Consider the following 22,647-nt stretch of genomic DNA (forward strand, 5'->3'; position numbering starts at 1 on the left):
AACCTCCATTGTGTAATTCGATCTCATTAAAAAAAATAAAAAAAGGAAGTCCAATAAGTTGGACCCCAGCCCACATAAACACGAGGCCCAAGCCCACAAAAACAGGAGTTCCGAGCCCACATAAACACGAGGTCCGACCCGTTTGATATGCCCTAAACCGCTAAACCCGGACTCCAAGAGTCTCCTCCGTGCTGATTGACCCGCCCGCTGGTTTGGCAAGTGGGCAAAGCAAAACCAAATAGACCCCTCTCTCAGACTCTCTCTCTCTCTCTCTCTAACCAAAACCAGAACCAGAACCAGAAGAAGAGTGAAGAGCCGAGACCACCGCCGATGGCCGACGAAGCTATCATGGACCTTCCCTTACCGGAACGCGCCCCCATTCCCTCCGGCGATCACTCCGTCTGGGCCGACGTGTCGCCGCTCCTCGACGCCGCGTGTAAAGGTCGGTTCTGGTTTCTCTCGTTGCCCTAAGCTTAATTTTCAGATGATTCTTTCTCTCTGCTTTACTCTGTTTTGGTTTCGGAGACGAATCCCGAGCTTGTTTGTGTAGCTATGAACTTTGAAATTCTGAGCTGCAAATGTGAATCAACACTGAAACAAGTTGCTTACTGGCGTATTTGAAAATTGAAATGCATGGATTTGGTGTGGTTTTGAATCGTCCAGTGTTTCGATGAGTGAAGATTGTGTTGAAGTAAATGTGGAATGTGTAAATCCTCATTGCTTCATTTGATGATTGCTCGGATTGGTAGAAATGAGAATTTCAGAACTTGAGTGTGAAATATAGAACTGAAATCTTTGCTTCCTGTGTAATAATCCGATATCGGAAAAACTATATAAGGAGTTTTTTTGAGTTTTAGAACTTATTTGATAGGATTTCGTGTGGTTCTGAATCGTCAAGTGTTTGGATGACTAAAGCTTGAGTTAAAGTGAATGTGGAATGTGTAAATCCTCGTTGCTTCATTTGATTGCTGGGATCGGTAGGAAATGAGAATTTTGAAACATGACTCTGCAATGTAGAACTGAAATCTTTGCTTTCTATGTAATAAAATGATATCAGAAACACTATATAAGAAGTTGTTTGGATTTTAGAACTTAATTGCAATTCTAGGCTATAAGTCCGTGCTCATTCTCATTTGTCTCTCTTATTGATGACCTTTGGTGACAGATCTTCAAGATGGCATGCTCATTCATGGAGATAATTTCAATCTTTTTGCTGCCATGTCTGCTTTAGAGGTAACACATTGTCTGCATTTCGCAACATTGCTTCATCTTAAATTAAATAATTTATTCAGAATTCGATCATATAAATGTGTCTTTTTCAATCTCCTCCCTGCCATTAATGCTCTGACATGAGTCATACTCCTTAATTTCTTCTCGTTTTACTTGTTAGATAATGGACCCAAAGATGGATTCCGGTATCGTTTGTAAATACTACTCTGTTGACGAAGCAATTGAGGATGGTGCTGCTCCAGTTCCTATTAGCTCTGATAGAACGGTGGATGTTCAGTGCACTATTGATATTATGGACCATCTTCTAGCGTGTGAGGTATGGCATTACTTCTCTGATGGCATCCAAAATACTGCCTTTCATATTATTATCATGCACTGAGTTTATTTATTTATTTATTTTATGTACAAATAAAATATGAAAGATACAGAGTAGAACCCACTTGAATAAAAGGCAACAATTTTGATATTAATCAAAGCTAAATAGAAACGTTAATTCCTGGGTTTTTATAACTCCCGCATGAAATTCCTTTATGGGAATCTTTCTGCAGTAAAAATCTGCTATGAAATTTATTTTTACCTTTTCTCGTAGAATCTTAAATTTTTGCTTGTCTCCCATCATTTAATTAAAATTCTACATGTGTCTGAAATCAGCAAAGTAGATCATGTCGTAAGTTGTTTGTGTCTGTACTACAGTCTATCCTGTTGCCTTTGTTCCTATATCTAATCATTTAAATGGCAGGCGACATGGCACAAGGGTCATTCATTGGCTCAAACTATCTTCTCTTGCATCTATCTTCTCCGGCCTGATAGGACATCTTCACATGCATTACTACATTCTTATTGCAAAGTCGTACGAGCAACCTGCAAGACGGTCATTTCAGTTGTCTCAGATGCACGCACTCATGAAGTAAAGTACTCCAACAGCTCTTTTCTCCTATACCATTCCAGTGTTTCCATTGATTTGAAGTTGTTTAACTCTTGTTTTCCTTTGGTGTTGTCTTTTTAGTAAATTTTTATTGCTCCTAGTATTGAATCAGAAACAGATAGAAAAGAAATTAATGTGGACAGTAAATTACTCATGAACGATTGGTATATCCCAGCAACTGATTGGCTGACAATGCACTTTGGTCTACATGCAAAATAGTATTAATTACATTTATACAAAATGTAGTCCCAGTTGTTATTTAGTATCTTGCAGTGAAAGAAAGGTTTGATATCTATTTTAATCAAGCTCCTCTCGTTCACAGGAAGAAGACCTCTTTACAATGTCATATGGTCTGGCTTTGCATGGGGATGGAGATGATAAGTGCTTGTCAATGCTAAATGCTGTTGAAGAAACAGTTAATCGCCAATTACGTGCTTGTAAAGCCCCATCGTCAAAAAGAAGAGTGTTAGAAGGTAGATATATGTTCACGTTCGTATTGATGTTATATTTTTAAGTCAAGAAAACAAATATACTTCATGTTAATGTTCATACTGCTATTTGTATTCCTTGTTAGGTCTCTTTTTGTTTATTGTGTAATGATTGCCTCTGTTTGTTTCCTACCGTATACTTTTATATCCCCAGTGTGACTTATTTTGTGTATTCCATAGCTGTTGCCACCTTTTCAGACTGCGTGTAAGTTTAGACATTTTACAAAATTATGCTTGGTTCATATACTAGCTATTTTTTTTCAGACTTTGTGCCACTGCAAAATAATCTTGAATTGGAGGAAGCCTACTGCAAAGCTTTGTTATGCCGCTTACGTTTTCGTAAGGTCTTACCCTGTGTTTTTATTTTATTTTATACGCATCTGCATCATCTGTAAACATGTATGCATGCACTTAAAGATATATACACCCCATCTTGTTGAAGCTAAATAGAACTGGCGTCTTCTTCTTTTTTTTCAGCATTTTTATCATGTTCTTACTTGCATGAGACGTCCTCAAGGGAGAGGTTTGGAGTTGGCAAGAAAGCATATAGCCTCCTGCATATCAGAATTACAGTGCATGCTTAACTCATCGGAGTTCCTTAGATCTAGGTCTCCTGGAACTCATGAAGGAAGTATAGAAGATAAAACTACTGCTTCTGGCTGTCAAGCAATTGGATTTGATGCTAGTTTAAACTGTAGATTATCTGCTCCAACACCACCACGCGCAATACAAATTCTTAGTTGGAAAAAGGTATGCATTCTATAATTGCTACTGATAGTTGTAGTAATTTACTTCCATTGTTCTAACTCTTTTCTTTTTTAATATTTGTGATGCCAGGCTATTGAATATTTTATGAAACTTCTTCACGATCTGGATGTCATATGTTCCTACCCATTGGACCCATCTTTAGAAAGTGTTCTGCACTTTGTGGTTGAATTCCAAAAATCTTTGCCTGATTTAGTAGCAAGAGCTCATCTTCAGGTTCGTTATTCAATGTTTCATTTGTTTGTGTTTATTTTATATCCGGTATCTGTTATGATGACTTTAGCAAAGGTTTTGGTAACATAGCTTTTCACACAATTATCTGTACCTTTCTAAAAATACTTTAGCCCCCCCTGGTTCTACACCTATTCCATTATCGAAAAGGCAATCCGGTATCTGTTATGATGACTTTAGCAAAGGTTTTGGTAACATAGCTTTTCTCACAATTATCTGTACCTTTCTAAAAATACTTTAGCCCCCCCTGGTTCTACACCTATTCCATTATCGAAAAGGCAACAACAGTTAACATTGTGAGAAGCAGTTTTTTTTTTTTTTTTTTTTGCTCCAAATTGTATTCTACATAGTTAATCACTACAATTCTGTTAGTTTTCTTAATTGTTGACCATGAAAACTGTTGAGCAGCGTCTGCTTGTTGAAGATGGGAAACTCTATGGCCGGGATCCTCTCTTTGGTGTTATTACCAGAGCTGCAGCTGTACCTGATTCTATAAGGAACCATGATATGCAGAAACATGAATCAATTGTTCACCTGGGACAGGTGAAGCCAATTATTACGTTTGGAACGTCATATACGTCTTTCTGTTTCTGTAATTTTCTTTGGGGTGATCATAGTTTGATTCTGTTTCTTGTTTTGCTATGGGGCATCATGGGATAAGAATTAATGCTCTTGTATGACAATTACTTATTCATTAATGTATTAAACATCTCTCTGGGTGCTTCGTCTAATGTTTGAATCATTATGTATTGCAGTTGGTAATCAACTTGCTAAAAATTTTATGTACGAATAGTGCGTGGCAAAGGCGTAAGCTTGGAAAGATTTTACAAGATTGGCGTGTTGTCTACATACAGGTATGTCACATATTTTAAAAGAAAGAGATTCTATATGTTTTTTCTACTTTCTTGAGGCTCAAATGAACCCAGTATCTGAAGTGAACATACCATAAAGCACGTAACTCCAATGAGATCAAGGAATACGTTACCTTGTACATGCGTTGTGTTTAATAAGTGAAATGGATGTTATTAATAAGTATATAAACAGATTTAAATAGCATGCTATTTTCTTTTACCATCTGTCTATAATGGTCGTGCTCACTAGGAGGCCGATCGCTAACACCAACTATCTCTACTTATAGGGTCTATTACCTTTGCTGCGTTGACATCACATATTTTAAATTTTGTTAACTTTGACTTGAGTAGTGTACTGGAGATTACAATTTCTACAATAACTGCGTTATCAGTGTTGTTGGTTAGTGTGCTTATATCTTTTATATGTGAACTTATAGCTAGAGATGGCCTTTAGAAAGGAGTCGGGGGAAAACACAGATTCTTCAAATGATGAGGTATGTTGTTCTCTGAGAGAGTTACTTTAATAATATATCCATCAAAGTTCTTGCTTAATCATTAAATGCATTTGGATTTTGACAGAATGCGTGCATGAATATAGTCCAACACATCCTTGTTTGGGTGGAGGAGCAAACGTACTGGATTGCTTCTCGATTTCTCATTTTAGGTTTTGAATTGGAGCTATATTCACAAAGTGAATATTGCATGGTATATTGGTACATCTATGTTGTCCTGATCAAGATTTTAGAGAAAAAGTCTCTTAAAATGGCCGCGAGCAATGACAGTGGTAATTATGCTAACATTCTGTAACTTAATTCAATTAAGGAAGTTTTCAGATTAATCATCTTTAGTTGTACGTTCAACTTATGCATGAACACCAGTGAATTTGATGATAGCTTAGTGGCTGTCATTCTTCCCTTGTCACTGTTGGAATTCCTCTACTTTTTACTAGCGAGCACATTATTTGAAACATTATTAATCTTAAGTATTTTACATTCTGTGCTATTTTGGTAGGATAGGAAAAGAAAAATATATTTAGCCTGTCATTTTAGTGGTCAACATTTGTCTGGATAGATGAATCAAGTGAAGGGCTCTACACAGATGTTATACGGAGCTTATGGCACCATCTGATGCACTATGTACTTCTGTTGATCAGGTAAACGAAGGGGAAAGAAGAAGAGGGATTCTGTTAAAGATGTGGCAAGGGATATTCGGATTCCGCCTGCAATCTTGTTTCTTCAATGCCAAATATGTCTTGCAGAGGGACTAGCAATGGTAATTTTGCTTTAGTTTCTTAATTAAGAAATGTCACTTCCACATAACACCAATTAAAATGATACGGGGTTGGGAATTTATTTTAGGAATCTTGGTTTCTTCCTTTGGATCTTATGTGTGGGTAATAAGTTGTGTAGTTATATTGTGAATGGACAGATCTTGTCCATTCCTAGCATAAATGTTTTGCTTCATTGTTGAATTCACAGTTAATGAATCCAATTTTTTCAGATGCTTGCTGCTTTGAGGAATGAACGTATGACGGTACAAAGTCCAAGCCCTTTTAATACTGAGCATGAGGTATATCATTTATGTTTTTCCATATATTAAGTTTTCCGTGTGAACTTGGTAAATTACAGTATTCTTCTCAAATGTAAATATGGAATGCAAAAAAAAAATACACCTCCATGCTATCTGGGAGCTATTTTATTTTTGACTTTAATAGTCTAGAGAAGTTATTGGTCAATGTTGCCATATTTGTTCTTTCTTTCTCACTGGGTTTAACTCTTTTTTTTTTTTTTTTTGTGGCAGAGATTTAGTCAGCACTTTGAGCTTCTACAAAAGGCTTGCATTCCTGATCAAGTCTCGTACCCCTTGTTTAAGGATTCTACTACTCATGCTCGTTTACTGGTGAGTGAATAGTGATAATTTTGCATAGTTTTCCCATGGTCCTCCGGAAGGCTTAATGTTATCTCTTCCTTCTTGCAGAACCTAGTTAGGTATGATCACTTTAAAGATGCTCAGAAGATTGTGAAGGAGGTAAAAAGCAGTTTTTCCAACAACCCAGAAAAATCTGCCGAACTACGAAGGCTAGAGCAAGTAGCCGAGCACAATAGCATTGCCTTAAACATAATCTCCCGAGCCGGAGCCCTTGACCCCTCACTGAAGTTATCATTCGAGTTCAACCACCATCCTTATTTCGCAACAGCTGTTGTTAAGAGATCTTGAAATTCATCTTTCAACGTTCGTACCAATTTTGAAACACTCATTACCTCCACAGAAATTCAGAGGCCGAGTCTTGTAGTATAGAACTTGTAACACCAATTTTTGAAGCGACTTTTTTCCAGCTATTCATTTCATCAATTGTAATCGCAATGAGTAAAGAATTAACCCCCCACAATTTATCTGTAAGCTTTGGTCGCTTTCCCATCTTTCTTATCTCCATTTCTATCCCTGCTTTCTCTATCGCCCTGATGTTGATTTTCTAGCTTTTGTATAAAGCAAAAGAAGCATATTCCATGGACATACATCTAATCTTGTAAAGATTAAAGAAAGTCCCCCGAAATTTATTCAAAAAGTTCGATTTTGCGTCTCCTGTTTTAGTCAAGGTAATCCTCTACTTTTGGACCTCTCTGTTGGCATTTTCCCTTTGTTTCTTCTTCTATGATTGGGTCTGGTTCTTCTTAGAACCTCTGAATTTCAACCAGCAGCCATAAAAGACCAGACGACAAAAGTTCGTATCAAACGACTACGGTTCATGGATTTGTAATAGTACAAAATCGTCGTACTTTAGGTCATCTACCGCAACCTTTCTAGTTCAACAAAATCTTGGTACTGAAACACAGGACAATGTACCAGCCCTTGGAGCCCACTGTAAGCTGGAATCATCGTGGGTGGCTATGAATATCCAGGACATGGGTTTTGTTTTCTTTAATAAAAAGTAAATAAGAAGCATTATTTCTTATTTCGGTCTTCTTCTTTTTTTTTTTGAAAAGATTTCGGTCTTCTTTTTGTCGTTTTATAATTTACAATGATTTTGGAGGTCTTTTTCATAGGTAGGAAATAGGAAGGTGTCATTCATATGGTTTGTTTAAGAAACTAGAATCTGAGCTGGCTAATCAGCTTATTAGCTTGTCCTGCTATATTCTCTGATAAAATGTATTAAATCGGTGGCGGACAGGAAGAAGATGAATTATAAAAAGGTAACGTATGCTGTCAAAATTACCCAACTATATATACCTAATACTTTTGACAAAAAAAAGTCAAAATATATATACATTATGCATAACAAATTAACTTTATGCAATTTCAACTCTTTTTTAGCTCCTTACTTTCCCTTGTTGGTGATTTGTCAATTATGTATCCCCTGATTGGAAAATGATAAATAAATATAAATTAGTGCTTGTTCCAATTATTTGGTAGGCTTGTGAGATGGGAATCCAAGATGAAAAAATCAAAAATAAATTAACTAAATGCTGAATAGTCCCCATAAAGTAAAAGGAATCATGGGCAATAATAATGGCTGGAATTTAATAAAATTAAATTTCATTTGCAGCTGATCTGGATGAAGATGATTGCCATCTTTTAATTGTGCTAAAAGTTTGGATCCCTAATCTAATCACCCACCAATTAAAGAAAAATAATGTGTGGAAAACATTAATAATAATAATAATAATAATAATAATAGTGATAATAATCCAAATTAAGTGAAAGTTAAAAGAAGCTTAGGTGTCTATTTAGTATTGGTATTAGCTAGGCTTAGCTGGCCCTATTAGGTTTTCTTGTTTCTAAGCAACTTCTTCTTCTTCTTATTCTTGTTCTTGGACCAGAATTTTATACTCAACTGTACAGAATATTAGAGTAATATTTAAGCGACTTGTTATCACTGCTTGTTCCGGTTCCAGAAAAGTCGATCCGCTACCGACACTCCTTCATTCCTTAGAAGTTAGAAACATCTCCGGTCATAAATTTCATGCCAGCCATCCATCTAGACCCACTAAAAAGTTACATTCAAGTTTCAACCTTCTTTCATTTCATTTCTGGTTAAAACAAAAAAGTGCATTAACAATTATTAGGACGACTCCAAGGAATCTTCATCATTATTGGTAATAATAATTCAGTAAGCGATTTAAAATGAGAATAATTTCAATCTACAAGTCATTATAAAACGAATAATTCGATAATGATACTATTATTAAAGATATATATAAGTCTTGATAGACAAAGAAGAGATTTCTCCGTTTTATGTGCTTATATAAGCTACATTTTTTTTTTTTGCATGGACTACATTCATTTCTTTAAGAACATGAATCGCCATGTAACTAATGACATAGTTTGCCCCCTATAGTTTTCTCTATTCCTCGAGAGAAACCCTAAAAACTCAAAGACCGGTTTCTTTTCTGTTTGAATATTCGATCTAGTCTGGCTGCGCCCGACCGGTGCTGGCCTCCGGCCTTACCGACGTCTTGGGGTCTTGTTGTCGGATGGGTATTCGATCCAATATGGTTCAAGGGCATTCCATGAGTGGTTGCGCTCGAAGTAGTCGTAGAAAGCTTCGACTTGTGTTTTCTGGCCGCATCTCGACCGACGATGTGGTTGTACTCATCAAGACTGACGGCATGGGTTCTACATCGACGGTGGCAGAGGTGAGGTGGTGGACCGGGGTGCTTCAGGCCGGCGTGTGCGGTGGCATGGTTTGGGTCGAAGGGGCATGAGATCGGGACAACACGGGTCGGAGCAGAGTGGGTTGGGCGGAGTCGCTGGATTTGTGGAGTACGACATGTCATCAGGGGAGGATAGGCTGAGACCAGGCTGGCTTGATGGGCTCTTGAGTTGGACTCCTCCTTTGGATGCTCTTGGGCTTACTATATTGGGCTAGGGTTGTTGCCCTAGGCCTTTACTATGTTTTAGCTTTGTCTTTTACAATAATTTCCTTGTATTTAGAAACCTAAGCACTGATGTGCACCCAATGTCTCTCTAGCGTCTCTGGAGTAGTACCGAATGAGGATTTCCGCTACTTCTACATATTTGAATGTAAAATGAGTAGGTCTATTTTTATGTACCACTTGTGGGTACTACCACTATCTTATTGTCTGTTTATGTCCTTAAATGACAGCGGAAAGATATGTAACAGCCTATTATGGCTTTATTCATACTTTATCCTTGATCCAAAAAAAAAAAAAATGTAACTAATGACATTGACATATAATTTGAGATAGGACCATAAATATTCATAATGAGAGTGATCGAACAATCTAATAAGCAAATAATTGGTCACTAACACAAATTATGATTCAGCTATTATCAAACTTACCCCGATCAGCACATTTTTGTAGATAAGAAGAAATAAGTTGAGATTAGATTAAAATTCAAAAAACGACTACCTAATTCAGATTCATTAATCAATCATGATTGACTGATTATGTAATTATTTGAAAGAATATTTTCTTAAATTTAAACTTTCACAAAAGCAATACATATTTTTTTTCTTTTTTGATGACAAAAGCAATATTTTCTTGTTAAAACCTCCTAGAGTAAATGGTAAGCAATCGTTGGGAAGATCTGAAGGCCGTGATTTAAAAAAAAACAAAGAACAAAATCCCGCAACATCGCATTAATTTAAGTAATTAATTAAATGGACCCGAATGCATCTAAAACGTGGCGTAATTCAGAGCGCACAGTAAAAGCGTCTCATAACAAGCGCATGGCACAGTATCCTTTCCCAAATCTTACCAAAAAGGAAAGCCGCATTCTCTCTCTCTCCCTCTCTCTCTCTCTCTGACAGATAGGAAACTTCAGTTAAAAAAAACTTAAATTCAATAAATTAAAAAAAAAAAAATTTACAAAAAATTTGTTTAAATTAAAAGTAATAGTCGTAGACGCCGACGGGCCAACCATACCGAACTCATTTTTGATTTTTCTGGTCATCGCTCCACCTCTCTCTCTCTCTCTCTCTAAAACTCAGACCACTTTCTCTCTGTAGAATTCTCCCCCCCCTCTCTCTCTCCGGCAACCGGCGTTTCAGGTCAGTCAAAGCTCTCCGATCTCTCCCTCTCTCTCTGCTATTTTCCGTTACGGCGCTGAGCTGCTTCAGCTACTAAACGGCGTGAATTTACATAAGCTCAAGATCTTTAAACGTCACCGTTTTAGCTGCTTGTTCTTTGTTCGCTTCAATCTGCGAATTCAAGCTTTTCCGTTATGCAATTTGGTTTCGTTTTGATTCTGTACAGTGAAAGCTGATTCTCACGTTTTGGTTTTGGTTTTGGTAAAGTTGAGCTCTGCGTTTTGAGCTTTGTTTTGGTTTGTTACAGTAGAGGAGTGGTTTTGTGTACTGGTTTGAAGTCTTTGGTGTAGTCGGTGATCGAATTCCTTATGAACTTGTTGGATCTGGATTTTCCGATTTTGTATGGAACTTTGTTTAAGTCTGTGTTTAGTGTTGTCATGAATTTTGTTTTTCGAGAGGTTTTGATTTGGATTAAATGGAGGTTTTGTGAAGCCAGGCTGAGTTTGTTTGGGTTTGGATTTTGTAGGATTTTGATATATATATATATATATATATATATATATAAGAGGAGGGAGAGATAATGGCAGGAGGGGGTGGCACGCAGAAGAGCATAAGAAAAGTACTTGGATCCCTCAAGGACACCACCACAGTTTCATTGGCGAAAGTCAATAGCGATTACAAGGTATTAAGAATTACTCTGGTGTTATTTGGATGGCTGTTTCGATTGTGATGGATCGGATTTTCATAATTGAGCTTCGGATCTTGCAGGAACTGGACATTGCGATAGTCAAGGCAACGAATCATGTTGAGCGTCCAGCCAAGGAAAAATACATCAGAGGTAGGTTGTCTGTTAAGATGTCTGCATATTGTAGTACTCGTGATCTGCGACTAGAAGAAAGAAGTTGGTGAATCTGAACTGATGTAGAGTCTATCTCTTATTTTTTTCTTTCTTTTTGTAGCTATATTCTCTGCTGTTTCTGCAACAAGACCTCGGGCTGATGTTGCATATTGCATCCATGGTCTTGCTAGGAGGTTAGCGAAGACACATAACTGGGCGGTAAGTGCATTTTGTACTTAATCTTCATCTTGATCGTTATTCTTACCCAAACTTAATAAGTGTAAAGAAAAGAAAAATAGAAGAAGACACTCTAGATTTGATTTTCAAGGTTCGCTGTCCATGGTGGGGTAATATTCACTGTATATGATGAGCATTCACTGGCTCAAATGCTCATCAATCAGAGTTTCAGTGATCAGTTCTTCGGTTATACCATCTTATAATATGCTCGTTTTCGTTGAAATTCGACTAATTGATTATTGGTTGGCGTTTAGGTTGCATTGAAAACTCTAATTGTTATTCATCGTGCTTTGAGGGAAGTGGACCCCACCTTTCATGAAGAACTCATGAATTATGGTAGAAGTAGAAACCATATGCTTAACTTGTCTCATTTCAAAGACGATTCCAGTCCAAATGGTACCTCCCCATCCCTCTGACTCACTTCTTATTGTACAACTTCTCTATTCAAAGGTTGACCATTTCACTTTGCAGCATGGGATTATTCAACCTGGATCCGTACCTATGCCTTGTTTTTGGAGGAGAGATTGGAGTGTTTTCGTGTGTTGAAATATGATGTTGAGATGGATCGCCCAGTAAGAAACTTTCTTCTCCCCATATCTTCTTTCTTTTAGCTTCTAACTTGATTACCATTTATAACTTTTGTTCTAGGGAAGCTGTAATGAGCACTTTTGATCTCAATATGCTATTTTGCCATTCCAAAACTGTTTAAATTATCTGAATTTTGTTGACCACTTTTCTGCCATTAAACTTTATTGTTACTTTTTTATGCACTGCAAGTTTGAGTTCCAGATTTTCTTATCTGAAAGACATTGTGAAAAGCGACATACTGTTTCTCTGTTTTGCACTCTTTCTATCTCCTGAAATAGCCTGTCATTCTTGTTAATAAATTGTTTTGCTAATTCATACCTAAACACTGCGGTGCAGAGGACCAAGGATTTGGACACTGCTGAATTGCTTGAGCATTTGCCTGCTCTGCAACAGCTTCTTTTTCGTGTTCTTGGTTGCCAGGTAATTCTTTCATTCCACCTCTCAAAATGAATGGGTTCATGTCATGGTGCTGTGTGCCTATTGCCACAGTATATCAGCTTGTCAAGTAATAGGAAAAAACTGGAATAAACTCTTACTTATTTTTATTCATGTGAATAATTTTTTTTTTTTTTCCTACAGCCACAAGGGGCAGCAGTTCATAATTTTGTGGTCCAATTAGCACTTTCGATGGTAGGTGAAGCTTGCAATTAATGAGCGTTTCCACAGTTCTTGCATATCAGCCAGGCAACTTTTTGCTTTTCTTCTAATTGTCTTCTATCAATGTAATTAGGTTGCTTCAGAGAGCATCAAGATTTATCAAGCTATTAGTGACGGAACAGTCAATTTGGTTGACAAGGTAAGATATGACCAAGGGCGTAGCCAATATAGGGCGAGAAGGGTCAGCTGACCCCTCTCAACTTTTGGGAAGTGTTCCTGATTGGCTGAGATTTAAGCTTCTTTCATATAAAACTAAAACTGATTGGCTGAGATTTTGGATTTAGATTAGCTGACCTTCTGTGAGAAGATCGGCCAATTAGTCTGGCTCACTTTCTTAGGATCAGTTTCATATATTTTAATATATTTGTCTTTTTGCATCAAGAGTTCAAGACCAACTTTGTCAATAGACAGAGTACAATTACACATTGGACTATTCTTTCTCTTGTAATTTTACTGGGCATCCCAAAAAATTCAGTGTAATGTATTTATCTTTGAAATTGAAGCTAATTTGGTGGATAATTGTAACTAAATGAAGTATTAATTATTTGATAATTATTTAACATATAATGTAATTGTGGCTATTAAAATTTTAACCCTCCTCCATTAAATTTTTGGATACGCCATTGGATATGACCCTTGCATCTTTGACTAGAACTTTAGAAGCTTGCACTATAAGCTAATTTTATATCAATCATAACTATGACAGTTCTTTGAGATGCAACGCCATGATGCTATGAAGGCTCTGGATATATATCGGAGGGCAGGACAGCAGGTAATTTCCATGGGAATAGCTGTTCTAATCAGTGGAGTTAGATAATGTTTTGGCACTCACATTCCATATGAATTTTTCCAGGCAGAGAGACTGTCAGAGTTCTATGAAGTATGTAAGAGTCTTGATATTGGGCGAGGAGAAAAGTTTATTAAGATTGAGCAGGTTGACTTTTTTACTTGCAATGCCTTTGATAACGTATTGCATTCCTTACAACTATACATGTTGAAATAATAATTTGTTTATAATGTAGCCCCCTGCATCATTTTTACAAGCCATGGAAGAGTACGTCAGAGAAGCTCCCCGTGTCTCAATAGTTCGCAAGGAGGTATGAAAATACTCTTCCTGTAAGTTTGGTTATTTTGGGAGAAAACAAGCCAATGTCGTTCCCAATCAGAAAATAGTGGATCAATTCGAGTCAATCATAAATGAGATAAATCCGATCTTTGCTTTTTGACACTAGTGCAGCACTTGTAAAGATTATGCAATGCAATCACATGAATGAGCACACTTATGACATATATAAACTTTAGTGAATATCTACCAGTTGATAACAAATCACAGTGTATTGGTTAATGGAGTTATGGATTTTGATTTTATGTTTAATACTGGATTATCTTGTACCTTTTATATTGCCCCTCAATGAATTTTAAGGTGATATGTTATATGAAATGTTCTGGTATTATAGTCTTGATATTTGATTTTATACATCTCGTTTTCATTGTCTTTGTATTCCATTTTGCTTTGTAGTTACTGTTTCTCTGTATCGATACAGTTTGTGACAATTCCTTCAACTTCAATGTTTACTTTGACAGGTGATTGACAATAAAATTTCTGCCCCCAAGGAAATCTTGGCCATAGAGGACAAAAAGACCCAAGAGGATGAGGCACGTCCACCTTCCCCACCTCCACCTGAACCAGTAAAAGTGGTAGCACCTGTAGTTGAACCACCTGATTTGCTGGTAGTTCTCAAAATAATCCTTTTTTTTTTTTTGCTATTCTTTCTTGAATTAGTCTTCAAAATTATAAGTTTTTGAAGTTTAAATTGGTTGGCTTTCTTTTGTTGCTAGGGTTTGAATGATCCTGTTCCAGATACTGCAGCATTAGATGAGAAGAATGCCATGGCTTTAGCTATTGTTCCAGTTTGTAAGTGTTCCATCTCTGTCTGCGTGATATATAATATATAATTTCTTGTAAATCATTAAAGAAATATGCATGAAGCTTCTTGTCTTTGTGTTTGATAAAAGACCTCTGTATGTCTCTAAAAGTAACTAAATTTGCTTTTGTGGTTCTTGCAGCTGATCAACCTGCGGCTCAACCTCAAGCAAATGGAACAGGTTGGGAATTGGCACTTGTTACAGCCCCAAGCTCAAATGAGAGTGCTACAGCTGCTAGCAAACTGGTATACTTCCCTTACTAAGTTCCCCTGTATCCTGATGTTTACTTTTTATTGCAATTAATAGTCGGTTTCCTTTATATTACACATGATTTTGCTTCTGTTTTTTTTTTTTTTTTCTTTCTTTCTTTGTTTCTTTTTATCTCTCTGTCGACCAAGAACACTATTAACATCTTTTATCTATTGAGTGAAGGCGGGAGGGTTGGACTTGCTTACACTAGACAGCCTATACGATGATGCAATTAGAAGAAACAATCAAAATGTAAGCTACAACCCATGGGAGCAGGCTCCCATGAATGGTGGCATGATGCAACAACCAATTCATGATCCCTTTTATGCATCCAACACAGTGGCCGCACCACCCTCTGTACAGATGGCCGCAATGGCCAACCAGCAGCAACAGGCCTTCATGTATCAACAACAGCAGATGATGATGATGGGCCAACAACAACCGCAATCTTTGAATCCTTTTGGGAATCCTCATGGAGCACCTGCCCACCCCTATGGAGCAGGTATGCCTGTCCAAGCATACAATCCATACACGGGCCTTTTGTAGATGGGTATGTCCAAGGAAACACACACTTATCCATATACGGGAAAGAAAGGAACATGAGAAAAGTCGGTTTTAGAGGTTAAAGTATCACAAACTCGGAGAGGCAGACCAGACATGTACCATATGTTTCTTATGTGCAGTAGTCAGCTAGGATTAAAATTCTTTGTTAATAAGTAGAGTCGGAGGGAGGACTTTGAGCTATCTACATTTGATGTTGTTCAGACTACAGGAAAATTCTTTTATCCTGCTTCGTCGTTGTTGAGGATCAAGCAGGAATTCTTTATTTTTCTTTCTTCTTTCTTTTTCCTCCCTCTCCTTTGGTCCTTTTTAAGGATCTATATATAAATGATAGAAATGATTTGTAATTCGTGATTGTTGATAAACAGTTGTGTAAAATGAGAAGACACTAAATTTGATTTGTCCACAACTTCTTTTGTCAATTACTTTTCTTCCCCTTCCTGTCGATGGGTCCTCCTTAGCATAGGCCTTAGCTTATGCATGTTTCAAAATCAGGTTTGATTTGTGAAGAAAAACGTCAACCCGGAAATCGAAATCCCTATCCTCCTACTGAGCTTTGTATTTAAGATTGGTATGTTTGTACCTTGTAAACAGAATTCAAGTGATTAAAGTTCTAGGTTATATTGGGAAATGATCCGACTGTTGACACACATCTTTTGGTCTTTATAACCCCATCGGAATTAATCCTCCGACTCTCTTGAATTGTCGAGTTTTCAACCGGAATGTAAATTGATTCTTCTGAAGAATTCATCATCGTTTGGTAGACATCTATTTGTCATAGCTGATGTAGTGCTAAGTATGATAAACTACTAATTAGAGCTTAGGATGACATCAGTGGCTAAAATGATATCATGTAACATAGAGCATCAATACGTTTGATACACTAGAGAATTTTCCCATTAGGTTTTGACTTATTTGTTCTTTTCCTTGTTATAATAGGAATGGACTTGAAAATTGAAAACAAATTTATATTCTTTATTTGATTTTTTCTACATAATTAGTTTCGTAAACTTCACCGGATTGCTCTAAATTAAAACGAGTCAAGTTTAACTAGCATGATATCATCTAAAAGAATTTTAGATTAGAAACCTGACTGTTGACATGTTTTACGCGTGCAACACCTTTTATCATAACACAAACACATTTTTCTGAAGAAATCTTCATCATTAGGTAGACATCTATTCGTCATAGCTATTGTAGTTATGTGTCAATTTCACATCATTTTTGGCTCTTGCCTATTGCATTCAAGCAGAGCTGTAGAATTGGTTAGATAAGTTCTTATCATACACACTTAACCAACCCAGTAGCTTCCTCTCAAGTAAAGCAAAGAAAAAAAAAAAAAAAAACAAATACAAATAGAAGGCCTTTCTTCTTCTTCTTCAATCATCACATTGAATCATGTCGTAGTTGAGGTGCCCACAATAACAAAGCACCTAAAACACAAAACCAAACCCACCAAACAATGTCTTGGCTCTTCACCTCTCTCCAACCCGACGCGGAAAACGACGCGTCGTTTCTCGGCCAAACCCTCACCCGCCAACTCCGCGGCGTCGCCACCTTCCTCGCTCCGCCGCCCTCCTCCTCCTCCTATTCCAAGTCCCTTCCCTCGTCCGATTCTCCACCGCCGTCGCCGGCGCTCTTGGGAGTCCGAAACGATCTCGCGGAATTGGGCGGGAGCTTCAAGACCGGCCTCTCGCTTCTCTCCGTCGCCGGAATCTCCAAATTGGCTTCGAACTTGCTCCCGGTTCGGAACGGAGCTCCGGAAGACGACGGCGGCGGTCCCGTGCCGGGGATTACCGATGAGATTCTCGGCTTCGTCACTCAGATTTCGAAGCTTCCGGACTGTTGGACCGGCTTTCCTATACCACTGGACCACCATGGTAAAGTTTCTCATGAACACTTGTACATTGTGTAGTTCATCTTTCAAGTTGATTGCACTTTGGTTTTGCCTATTTTGTTTGATTTTGTTCTTGAAGTTGTGGATTGTGAGTTTAAAAGCTAGAGTTAATTGCATTTTGAATCTGCTTGCGGTTGCAATATGAACAATTCGATGAACTTGCTAATTTCGGTTGGAAAAGAAATTGATATGATTTGTTTGTGCTAGCAGTGCTGTGCTGATTGATTTTGAACTTGTTTGATTGTAGATTTTAGCATGTCCAATGCTCAGAGAGAACATGCCTCCGCTGTCGAACAATTGGTTCCGGGGTTTGCTGATCTAAGAGTCAGAGTTTGCAGTTCGATGAGTGAGGAGCAATTTTGGATGATCTATTTCTTGTTGCTGCTTCCAAGACTAAATGCAGATGATTTTGAGCTTCTGTCAACCCCCAAGGCAAGTTTCTTCGCATCCATGTTTACATTCACGATAAAAAGCCTTGGTTCTGTTTGGTTTCCGGGACACTGGAGATCATTTTCTATTCGATAATAGTGTGTGTATAGGTGCATATTGCCAGATTTGAGTTATTTCTGTGAAGGTTCCGTAATAGAAATTCTTACTGCATGTGAGAGCACAACATTGGGCGTTATATGCATTACCTATCACCATCTGCTCTTGTGAAACCTTGTTGGTCGTTATAGGCGATGGTCTCTCCTTCACTTATCCTCGAGCTGTATTGTATCTTCTATTCTACATGTTATGGCATCTGTTTAAGGACTCATAGGGAAAAGAGCTATCAGTGTCTTATTTTGTCACGGAAATCAGAGCTGTATTGATTTCTGTTATATGCGTCTGAATTCAGTCTTAGACTGATGGAGTGCTTGATTCACTTTGTGTTTTTATTATTCTCAATTCCTTGTAGCTTTCAACAATACTAGTAACAAACACATTATGTTGAAAGAAAATTTCTTTCTTTGCAGATTGTTGAAGCAAGAGATGTACTTCTGCACAAGCTTCAAAAGAACACGCAGGTATCCACCTCTGAGGAGTCAACTCTTCATTCAACTGTAAAGGACACCCAGGTTGAGAAGACACAAGGGGGGGAAATCTCATATGCAGAAAAGAAAGATCTGACAGAGATTGTAAATACAGCTGAAAGGTTAAGAATCGATGATGAAGAGAGCACTGAGCAATGGTCCGAAGCAGCGAGTATTAGTTCTGGTACTTTTGTGGATGACCCAAAAAAACTTGAACATGAAGACGATATCTCATTCAGCGATTCAGAGGATAACGAGAATGACATTTCTAGTAGATTGTCAGGCCTAAGGCCAGCAAAGGACGTTAGGGAATGTTCACCCAGTGGATCAAATCATTCAAATGACTGGGTTCGGCTGAATAGAAGTTCTGCGATTGATGGTGGCCATCAAAGGACTGGTACATCGAAAGAGAAAGATTCAGAAGGTGAGGAGTCGAATGACTGGCTCACTGTAGATAAGTTTGATTAGAAAAAACTTGGCAGCTGCTTTGCCAACTAATTGTAAAGTTTCTATTTCTTCATTTTCAATTTTCTTTCGGTGTTGAGTGCCATTCTGTACTTGCCAGAAAAAAAAATGCATATATTACATAAGCTTCTTTGTGAATTAATGATAACGCAATTAAGTATATAATTTTGAGAGATGTATTGATACCGAATGCCAGAAATCCACCATTACATGATAGCCGAGACTGAAAAGCTTCAGTTTACAACACAAACACAGTTACTACAAGTTATAACACAAAGCTGCTTTTCAATGTAGATAGATAACAGATACGAAAACATTCCCTACAATCTATTGAAACCGAGCAAGAGAGATGCTCAGCTCTGGCTTTCTTGTTCGAAGCTGTAAGACTAGCTTTCTTTGCCTCTCATACTTCTGGTTCACAGATTAGGGTGGGAAGATTTCTGGAAGTTTAGACTAATTTAGACAGAAACAATAAATTACAACATCATACGATGCAGAGCAACAGAAGTTTATATCAGAAATCTACAACTACAACAACAACAATAACCCATGAAGTGAACATTCAAGTATAAATGCAGCTTCCGAATCAGGGGTAAAACTTCTAGGAGGCGGCTGATTTAGGATCTCCAGGTCTAACTGGTAAGCTTTGTTGAATTTTCATCGACCCCTTGCACCTAAGATGAGAAAAGACAAGGGGCAACCATACAGAGTGTTCCTTCTTAGCACTTGTTGAACTTAGCTCGCTCACTATCAGATAGGTATATTTCTTTTGTTCACTGTCAGAGACTTGACGTTAGGAAGATCTTTCTCAAGCTGAGCAAAAGTATGTATAACATTAATTCCGCCTAGCGAAACATAAACTTCCACCAGATTCGGAACTTTTATGCATGAGATCTTGATCACATTGCCTTCACAATAAAAGGTTGTAAGATTGGGGGCACTAAGCTCAATACCTCTTAAACCTATGCACTTTCTCACTACCAGTGACTTCAAATAATCGAGTGAAATGCTGAACCTTTCTAATCCAAAACACGATTGCAATGTCAAAGACTGAAGCTTCAAACAAGAACAAAACATGAGCGGATTAGCTTGTCCAACAAAATGTACATCACACAACACAAGAGTGGAGAGTGTGCTGAATCGATCCTGAAAATCTAACCCGAGCATGCATGAACGCAAGGAAATATGCCTTAATCTGGATGCTTTACCCTCTACAAGGAGACGAGTAGGAAACTCATAATAGCCCATGCTTGGCCAATCCATTCGTTCAGATATGTCATCACATGTAAAGGCTAGGTCAAGATTTTCGACACCCTTTCTGACAGCACAATCAATCCAGTCATTGATATTAAGAGCATACTTATCTTTAAGGCAGCAACAAACCTTGAACGAGGCAATCCTCGAGCCCAAATGGCGGGTTAGGAATCTATCTATTCTTATCACCAAAAAACGCACGTTCTTCCTGCAATAGACTCCCCTATTTGGATTGGAGACCCGTCTAGCTGCCCTTTTGGCTGCGAGCATCTTACACCAATCAAATTCGAGATTTGACATGTACGCATACATATTCTTCCACCGGTGAGACAAAACACTCGTGCTTACAGCTTCCCTCAAACTCAAAAACGAGATAATGTGATGAAGGATATCATCCGGCAATGAACTGATGCGATCATTGTCAATGCGGTTGCACTACACAATCACAAATGAAACACCAAAATCATGTTTAGCTTTTAAATTTCAACACATAGCACCTGTCCAATTTAACTCCCCCTATACTGCATCTAATAACAAAAAATAAACAGAACTTCCCCCAATATGGAAAGTTCCTGTTCTTCCTGAATATAACACCAAACTTAGAAATTTTCATCAAATTCAGATAATTACTAGGAATCTTTATCAGGGTTTAACAAAATTCAGCTTTCTTCTATCAAATTTCTCAAATGAATCTTAGAAACAACCTTAAAACCCCCGATTTCACAGAATCAAAACATCCCCAATTCAACAGAATCAAAAAACACACAGCACAAATCATCAAATGACAAATTACCATAGTGGGTAGTGGGTACCTTTCTAGGAGAAGAACCCCCAACTGGGTCGGGGCCACTAATCTGACGCATTCTTTTCATGGTTTTAGTCTCTAAGAGAATGAACAAGGGTTTGGGTTTGGGTTTTTGTTCTACAGAGTAAAACAGTGACTAAGCCCTGGTGACAAAAGCGCTCGAAGAGAATCAAAGGTCGGACAGGTTTTGGCCGATCCCGAAATTCTGTTTTGGTCTGAGAGACAGGGGTTCCACTATTTAAACGTTCATAACTATGAACACTATTGAACAGCTCTAATTTTCTTGCCTTGTTTTCTTATATTTGTTTCCTTGTAATTCTATATTTGTTTCCCATTAATCCTTAATGACATGAATTAGACTACTAAATATGTTTTGATTTGTTTTCTTATTTGTTTGATGAGAATTTTACCCACTCTCTTTCATTTTTATGATACTGCTATGAACGTTGAGATTAACGATATAGTCAATGGCAATCAGATGTAAATCGATTAGAGTTAAAATCAAATACCGACAAATGCCAATGATAATAAAGAGAAATATTTTTTAAGTATAGATTTTCGATCATGCGTCAAACAATCAAACAACTAATCTATATGGATAAAAAAAATAAGTATCGTAAGCAATAATTAAACTTGAACAATCAAAGTTAAGAGCAGAAATAGATGAAAGATATAGACAATGATCGATACGAGACTACGATGAATTATGTTAAAGTTTTCACCTACCGATTATCTCTAATTTATGTTGAAGGCAATGATTAGAGGAAGTTCAAGTCTTGTTTGTACCTGAAGGCGAACACTCGCCCTGTAAATCACTTCGCAAGATGTATGTATATGGCGGCCAAAATGTCACCTTGATCGCCATCCCTGTTTTTTCACTCTAAAAAATCGTACCCAATCAAAACCATTGCTACAATACCAATCATTTTTCATGTTCTCACTTATAAACCTGTATCATTTCGCTCTTTGGATCTATAATTACTTTCCATATCACTCATGCCCTTATGGTTAGCGACAATCATATCGTCGCATCTTGATTGCCTCGGTAACCATATTGTACCGACCTAGTTTGTCGCCCAAATTAATCTAAATTTTGTGCCCAAATCCTCATATCGATGTGTTAAACTCACGTACCCCTTTATATATTATTTCACGTGAATATAAATGGAATATTATTTATCTCATTTTTACAGATTGACTTGGGCCTCTGAAATAATAAATAGTAATCTTTATGCCACCAACACAATGGCTTAAGACCCTACTTGGATTCTTGGATGTGTAAATTCTTTTAAGGAGAGTCTTAAAAAGAATTTGCACATTAAAAGAAAAAAGAAAAAAAAGGGAATAGAACTATCAACTATGGTAATGCTATGATTTTGTGTAAAGTCTATTAACTTGGGTAGAGACCGTAGAGGGCCAGAGTACGTTACCCATGCATGATCCAGGACTGGATCAACAAGTATTTATCATTGGGCCGGTGGACTTTAGGAAAAGAGAAAAGGGCTACTTCTTGGGTCATGGGTTGGAAAGCCCTTATATAAAAATGTATGGACTACTTCACAACTTCCTAGAGTTCATATGCCCATCACTTGTATAGGATACACCGATATAGTTTTTTTTTTTTTTTTTTTTTTAATAATTTTTAAATTTTTTCTTTTTACCAAAACGTGAACTA

General features: G+C 37.5%; 4 protein-coding genes across 4 annotated transcripts; 3 read left to right on the forward strand and 1 right to left on the reverse strand.

Annotated features, from left to right (window-relative positions):
- Positions 1 to 221: 221 nt before the first annotated feature.
- On the forward strand, positions 222 to 7,056 carry LOC133709710 (uncharacterized). Its single transcript, XM_062135549.1, has 16 exons — positions 222 to 442; positions 1,166 to 1,233; positions 1,391 to 1,546; positions 1,970 to 2,137; positions 2,478 to 2,628; positions 2,908 to 2,987; positions 3,121 to 3,393; positions 3,481 to 3,624; positions 4,048 to 4,182; positions 4,395 to 4,493; positions 4,928 to 4,984; positions 5,070 to 5,274; positions 5,644 to 5,762; positions 5,991 to 6,059; positions 6,291 to 6,389; positions 6,468 to 7,056. The coding sequence occupies exons 1-16, from the start codon at positions 331 to 333 to the stop codon at positions 6,705 to 6,707; spliced, it is 2,175 nt and encodes a 724-aa protein (XP_061991533.1). The 5' UTR covers positions 222 to 330; the 3' UTR covers positions 6,708 to 7,056.
- Positions 7,057 to 10,349: 3,293 nt separating this feature from the next.
- LOC133709721 (putative clathrin assembly protein At5g35200) lies at positions 10,350 to 15,947 on the forward strand. Its single transcript, XM_062135560.1, has 16 exons — positions 10,350 to 10,503; positions 11,009 to 11,164; positions 11,251 to 11,320; positions 11,442 to 11,539; positions 11,812 to 11,953; positions 12,029 to 12,129; positions 12,482 to 12,565; positions 12,725 to 12,775; positions 12,876 to 12,941; positions 13,509 to 13,574; positions 13,656 to 13,736; positions 13,825 to 13,899; positions 14,387 to 14,533; positions 14,642 to 14,717; positions 14,870 to 14,973; positions 15,161 to 15,947. The coding sequence occupies exons 2-16, from the start codon at positions 11,063 to 11,065 to the stop codon at positions 15,521 to 15,523; spliced, it is 1,626 nt and encodes a 541-aa protein (XP_061991544.1). The 5' UTR covers positions 10,350 to 10,503; positions 11,009 to 11,062; the 3' UTR covers positions 15,524 to 15,947.
- Positions 15,948 to 16,857: 910 nt separating this feature from the next.
- LOC133709729 (uncharacterized) lies at positions 16,858 to 18,998 on the forward strand. Its single transcript, XM_062135573.1, has 3 exons — positions 16,858 to 17,418; positions 17,683 to 17,867; positions 18,392 to 18,998. The coding sequence occupies exons 1-3, from the start codon at positions 17,001 to 17,003 to the stop codon at positions 18,914 to 18,916; spliced, it is 1,128 nt and encodes a 375-aa protein (XP_061991557.1). The 5' UTR covers positions 16,858 to 17,000; the 3' UTR covers positions 18,917 to 18,998.
- Positions 18,999 to 19,071: 73 nt separating this feature from the next.
- Positions 19,072 to 21,249, reverse strand: LOC133709737 (F-box/LRR-repeat protein 25-like). Its single transcript, XM_062135583.1, has 2 exons — positions 20,980 to 21,249; positions 19,072 to 20,602 (listed from the first exon to the last, which is right to left on the reverse strand). Exons 1-2 carry the CDS (start codon positions 21,037 to 21,039, stop codon positions 19,664 to 19,666), a joined length of 999 nt encoding a protein of 332 aa, XP_061991567.1. The 5' UTR covers positions 21,040 to 21,249; the 3' UTR covers positions 19,072 to 19,663.
- Between the last annotated feature and the right edge of the window lie 1,398 nt (positions 21,250 to 22,647).

This window comes from Rosa rugosa, chromosome 1 (assembly GCF_958449725.1).
Source record: "Rosa rugosa chromosome 1, drRosRugo1.1, whole genome shotgun sequence".
Taxonomy (NCBI): domain Eukaryota; kingdom Viridiplantae; phylum Streptophyta; class Magnoliopsida; order Rosales; family Rosaceae; genus Rosa; species Rosa rugosa.

Coding starts and splice junctions, on each gene's coding strand:
- LOC133709710 (XM_062135549.1), top strand. CDS start 331: ATGGCCGACGAAGCTATCATGGACCTTCCCTTACCGGAACGCGCCCCC. Junction 1,547..1,969: donor ACCATCTTCTAGCGTGTGAG/GTATGGCATTAC, acceptor TTTAAATGGCAG/GCGACATGGCACAAGGGTCA. Junction 2,629..2,907: donor AAAAAGAAGAGTGTTAGAAG/GTAGATATATGT, acceptor ATTTTTTTTCAG/ACTTTGTGCCACTGCAAAAT.
- LOC133709721 (XM_062135560.1), top strand. CDS start 11,063: ATGGCAGGAGGGGGTGGCACGCAGAAGAGCATAAGAAAAGTACTTGGA. Junction 11,954..12,028: donor AGACGATTCCAGTCCAAATG/GTACCTCCCCAT, acceptor TTCACTTTGCAG/CATGGGATTATTCAACCTGG. Junction 12,130..12,481: donor ATGTTGAGATGGATCGCCCA/GTAAGAAACTTT, acceptor ACTGCGGTGCAG/AGGACCAAGGATTTGGACAC.
- LOC133709729 (XM_062135573.1), top strand. CDS start 17,001: ATGTCTTGGCTCTTCACCTCTCTCCAACCCGACGCGGAAAACGACGCG. Junction 17,419..17,682: donor TATACCACTGGACCACCATG/GTAAAGTTTCTC, acceptor GTTTGATTGTAG/ATTTTAGCATGTCCAATGCT. Junction 17,868..18,391: donor AGCTTCTGTCAACCCCCAAG/GCAAGTTTCTTC, acceptor CTTTCTTTGCAG/ATTGTTGAAGCAAGAGATGT.
- LOC133709737 (XM_062135583.1), bottom strand. CDS start 21,039: ATGAAAAGAATGCGTCAGATTAGTGGCCCCGACCCAGTTGGGGGTTCT. Junction 20,603..20,979: donor GGGGTTCTTCTCCTAGAAAG/GTACCCACTACC, acceptor GTGATTGTGTAG/TGCAACCGCATTGACAATGA.